The sequence below is a fragment of the Vigna unguiculata genome, chromosome 4, assembly GCF_004118075.2.
Source record: "Vigna unguiculata cultivar IT97K-499-35 chromosome 4, ASM411807v1, whole genome shotgun sequence".
NCBI classification, from domain to species: Eukaryota; Viridiplantae; Streptophyta; class Magnoliopsida; order Fabales; family Fabaceae; genus Vigna; species Vigna unguiculata.
Window position 1 is genome coordinate 20,207,207 of NC_040282.1, and position 5,192 is coordinate 20,212,398.

A 5,192-nucleotide genomic window follows, 5' to 3' on the forward strand; every position below is an offset into this window, starting at 1 on the left:
TGAGCCAATACGATGGCACTACTGATCTGGAGGAGCACGTGGACGTCTTCACCACCCAGGCAAGATTGTATACTTCGGACGACGCGATCCTATGTCGTGTTTTCCCAACATCTCTAAAAGGGCCGGCACCCAATTGGTTTACACGATTACCACCCGACTTTATCGATTGTTTCGATACGTTGGCCACCCGTTTCGGCATACAGTTTGTCACTAGTAAGCCACACCACCTTACTTCTCTGGCATTGGTAAATATAAGACAGGAAAAAGGAGAGTCTCTGCGGGAGTTTATGGAATGATTTAGGAAGATATCCTTGAATATCTCTTATTTAAATCCTGAGGTCGCCATGCACCACCTCATCACAGCACTAAAGCCTGGCCCTTTCGTTGACAGTCTGTGCAAGAAGCCCGTGAACAATCTGGATGAGCTTCGGACCAGGGCCACTAAATTCATGCAGATGGAGGAACTGAAAGAATTCTGCAATACAACTCGACCGGACGCACAGGAGAAGAGGCACCATGATAGAGAGTGAACGTTGGCACCCCGATCCGACCACAGGTTCAAAGACTCTAGGTAGCCGAAATACAACAGGTACACACCCCTCGTGTCCAATAGAGCCAGAATTCTGGAGGAAGCACTGAACACCGATATAATAACAGCCCCTCGAAGGGCCCCGACTCCCCCGAACGCCGATACCACCAAGCATTGTCGGTATCACCGAAATTATGGGCATACAACAGAGGAATGTTTTACCTTGAAAGACAAAATCGAGGAACTGATACAGGCGGGACACCTAAGAAGATTCGTAAAACGGGAAGGTGGGGGATTCTCTTCAAGGGGAGAACGAGAAAAATGCTACGAGGAGCAACCACGAAGGACGTCAGGGTACCAAGAAAGGGAAGGAGAGGGCACCCGCAGAAGGGCCGAACCCAAAAAAGATGATGAGCGGGATACGAGAGAAAGACCATTGAGAGGAGTAATTAATTACATTTTAGGAGGCTTCACAAGAGGTGGGGCCACTACGTCTACAAGGAAGAAGTATGTGCGAGCGATTCAGAGTGTCAATGTCGTGACAGTATGTCCCAGACGGCACATGCCACCTATCACGTTCCGAGACGACGATTTCCAAGCGATCGACCCCCAGCATGATGACCCAATGGTGATATCAGTAGAGATCGAGGACTTCGCGGTCAGGAAAACCTTGGTGGACCCGGGTAGTTCGGTGGACATCCTATACTGGGGCACTCTCAGAAAACTGAAAATTCCAGAAGGGGAGATCCAGCAATACTCAGAGCCGATCGTGGGCTTCGTAGGGGAGCGAATGAATACGAAAGGCTACGTTGACTTGTTCACCAAGTTCGGGACAAGAATGGTAACACGAACGGTAAAAATCCGATACCTTATTGTTGATGCTCACACCTCTTATAATATTTTGCTAGGGAGACCCTCGTTGAATATGCTTGGTGCAGTAGTCTCCACATATCACTTGGCCATGAAGTTTCCATCCGCCTCAGGAGACATAATCACGGTGCATATAGACCAACCGACTGCTCGCAGATGCTACGCGGACAGTTTGAGAGAAAGACCCGAGTCTCCTCCCAGACGTGCAGTGAATAATGTTGAGAAGGTCCCAGGGGAAGCAGAAGTAGACCTGGACCCTCGGGTCAGCAGCGAGGAGAGGGTGGAACCAATCGAAACCACATAAGAATTCCATTTCGATGAGCATCGATACACCCATGTCAGCAGGACACTTGTAAAGACCCCCAAGATGTAGGAAGTATTACAGAGGAACGTTGATTTGTTCGCCTGGAGTGCGGCCGACATGCCAAGCATTGACCCAAGGGTAGCCAGTCACAAACTGTCTATCTTTCGGGAAGCTCGGCCCGTTGCACAAAAGAGAAGGAAAATGGGAGGAGAAAAAAGAGAGGCAGCCAAAGTGGAGGTACAGAAGTTAATTTTGGCAGGCTTCATCAAGGAACTGATACAGGCGGATGGCTGGTTGGCCAACGTAGTGTTGGTAAAAAAAGGCAAATGGCAAATGGCGGATGTGTACAGACTACACCAACCTCAACAAGGCGTGCCCTAAAGACACGTACCCTCTCCCAAGCATCGATATATTGGTAGACGGTGCAGCTGGACACAGGGTGCTTAATTTTTTGGACGCGTACTCTGGGTACAATCAGATCCCAATGTATCCTTCTGACAAAGAAAAAATGGCGTTCATCACGGAAGAAGCTAACTTTTACTATGAAGTCATGCCTTTTGGACTAAAAAATGTTGGAGCCACATACCAGCGGCTGATGGACAAGGTGTTTCGTCATCTCATCGGAAAGTGTATGGAGGTCTACGTCGACGACATGGTAGTCATGTCAGATTCACTCGAGCAACACGTCAAAGATTTGGACGAGGTCTTGGCAGCCGTACGGAGGTATGACATGAGACTGAATCCAGAAAAGTGTGTTTTCGGGGTTGCAGGCGGAAAGTTCCTAGGTTTCATGTTAACCCACAGGGGAATAGAGGCCAACCCCGACAAGTGCCAAGCGGTTGTTAACATGAGGAGCCCAACCAACATCAAGGAGATACAGAGATTGGTAGGGAGGCTAACTGCGTTGTCACGTTTCATGCCTAAGTTAGCAGAAAGAATCCAGCCGATGCTGAGGCTCATGAAAAAAGCGCAAAAATTCGTATGGGATGAGGCTTGCGAGCAATCTTTCCAAGCATTGAAGGAGTATTTGTCTTCTCCCCCAGTACTACAGAAGCCTAGCAAGGGGAAACCCCTGTTAGTATATCTAGCCATCTCTACCAATGCTGGTAGCGCGGCCATTGTACAAGATCAGGCGGGGGACCAATGACCCGTATACTTTATCAGCAAAGCCCTACACGATGCAGAATTGCGGTACCAGATAGTGGAAAAGGTAATCCTAGCACTTATGATAACAACCAGACGACTGCGACCGTACTTTCAGGGGAACGAGGTAATAGTCAAGTCTGACTACCCAATATACAAAGTCTTGAGGCGACTCGACCTCGCCGGCCGAATGGTTGGGTGGTCCGTAGAACTATCTGAGTATCATCTTCAATGTGAAGCTCGAGGGCCGATCAAGGGACAATGCCTGTCAGACTTTGTCAACGAATTAATAGGAGATCCAGACGTACGCGAGGAAGGTTGGATCCTGTCGGTGGATGGCTCCTCAAACGCGAAAGGCGGGGGCGTTGGGATTGTTTTACAAGGACCAAATGATTTACTACTCGAGCAAGTTTTGCGCTTTGCCTTTAAACCCTCTAACAATCAGGCAGAATATGACGCATTAATAGCAGGGTTGACCCTCGCAGCAGACATGGGAACAGATACGGTGACATGCCGAACTGATTCTCAACTTATCGTAGGACACTTGGACGGCACTTTCCAGGTAAAAGACCCCCTCTTATTACGATATTATCACGTTGTGCAGGACATGTTGAACAGATTCAGAACAGCAAGCGTAAAGCATGTTGATAGAGCCCAAAATTCCAGAGCCGACTTGCTCTCGGAGTTGGCAACTACCAAAGTAAAGGGACAACATCATACAGTGATCCATGCCACACTGGACCTTCCTACTGTAACTTTGGCAGAATGCAATACTACTGAGACAGTCGCACCAGAGGAGGAAGAGTGGATGGCTCCTATTATATAGTGCATTCAACACGGTGACACGGACGGGATTGATGACCCTATCATGCGTAGGAAAGCTTCTCGATTCACTTTGGTTGGTGAAGAATTGTACAAACGAGGCTTCTCCAACCCTCTGTTAAAATGTGTCACAAACCGCCAGGCCCGGTATATTATGGAAGAGTTACACACGGGGATTTGTGGTTTACATTCAGGATCCCGAACCATGGCAGCTTGGGTATTACGAGCAGGATACTATTGGCCGACTGTCAAAGAAGACTGCGAGAAGTACGTAAGGAAGTGCACCCAGTGCCAACAGCACGGTAACATGATACATCTCAAGTCAGAGGAGTTGCACGGTATTACCTCCCCTTGGCCTTTCGCCAAGTGGGGCATGGATATTCTATGGCCTTTCAGCCCAGGGAAAGGTCAGGTAAAGTTCTTGTTGGTAGCTATAGACTACTTCACTAAGTGGATTGAGGCGGAGCCACTAGCCCTGATCACGGCCCAGCACGTACAGAAATTTGTCTGGAAGAATATAGTGTGCAGGTTTGGCATACCAAGCATCGTCATAACAGACAACAGTAGACAGTTCATCGACAAGGGGCTAGCTGAGTTCTATAGGGGACTCCATATACAACATATAACCAGCTCAGTCGAGCACCCACAAACAAATGGGCAAGCCGAAACAGCAAACAAGGTCATACTGCGAGAACTTAAGAAGAGGTTGGGAGATGCCAAAGGAAGGTGGGCCGACGAGTTATTAGAAGTCTTATGGGCATATCGCTGCACCCCGCAGTCAACAACACAAGAGACAACCTACTGGTTAGCATATGGAGTAGACGCAATGATCCTGGTCGAGATTGGAGAGCCCTTTTTCCGACGCCGCCTGTTCGACACGCGTCTTAATAAAGAAAGTATGCTAACAAGCCTGGACCTGGTTCAAGAGCTTCGAGATCAAGTGCGCATTCGGGAGGAGACATCCAAACTAAGGGCCCAGTGACGCTATAATACTAAAGTCAAACCCCGATCTTTTCACCAGGGAGATCTAGTATGGCGTATGGCAAGTGCCGCCCGGAAGCATGAAGGGAAGTTCTCGCCCAATTGGGAAGGGCCATTCCGAATCAACGAAGCTGTGGGAAACGGCGCATACAGGTTGGAGCACCTATCTGGTGCCCCTGTCCCGGCCACCTGGAACGCCTCACATCTCAAGTTTTATTACAGTTAGTTTGTCAAACATTTATTTTTCAGACTCTTTTGTGATTTCGATTGCGCAATAAATGATGTACTCTTTCCTACCTTGATCTTTTTTCCCTAAGGAGGGTCTTTGGTCAAGAAGATTTTAACGAGGCATCATAGTCATAAATAAAGCATGATTATTTCATTATTATCCTATAATTATCTTATCTATTGTCAACAAATGCATATATCCCGATCAAGCACAATAAACGGTAAAATTTCGCACTCTCTCATGGGAAAGGAAGCTTTATCGAACTAGATGATCCCCCCCATACCTATACCAATGGGAAAGGAAGCTTCATCGCC

General features: G+C 48.0%; 1 protein-coding gene across 1 annotated transcript; it reads left to right on the top strand.

Annotated features, from left to right (window-relative positions):
• Window positions 1-344: 344 nt before the first annotated feature.
• On the top strand, window positions 345-1,703 carry LOC114180581. Its single transcript, XM_028066891.1, has 2 exons — window positions 345-526; window positions 590-1,703. The coding sequence occupies exons 1-2, from the start codon at window positions 345-347 to the stop codon at window positions 1,701-1,703; spliced, it is 1,296 nt and encodes a 431-aa protein (XP_027922692.1).
• The last annotated feature ends 3,489 nt before the right edge of the window (window positions 1,704-5,192 follow it).

What these genes read in the sequence shown, in the direction of transcription:
- LOC114180581 (XM_028066891.1), top strand. Translation starts at nt 345, where the DNA reads ATGCACCACCTCATCACAGCACTAAAGCCTGGCCCTTTCGTTGACAGT. An exon ending in AAGAGGCACCATGATAGAGA is followed by an intron (nt 527 to 589) that starts GTGAACGTTGGC and finishes GAAATACAACAG; the next exon opens with GTACACACCCCTCGTGTCCA.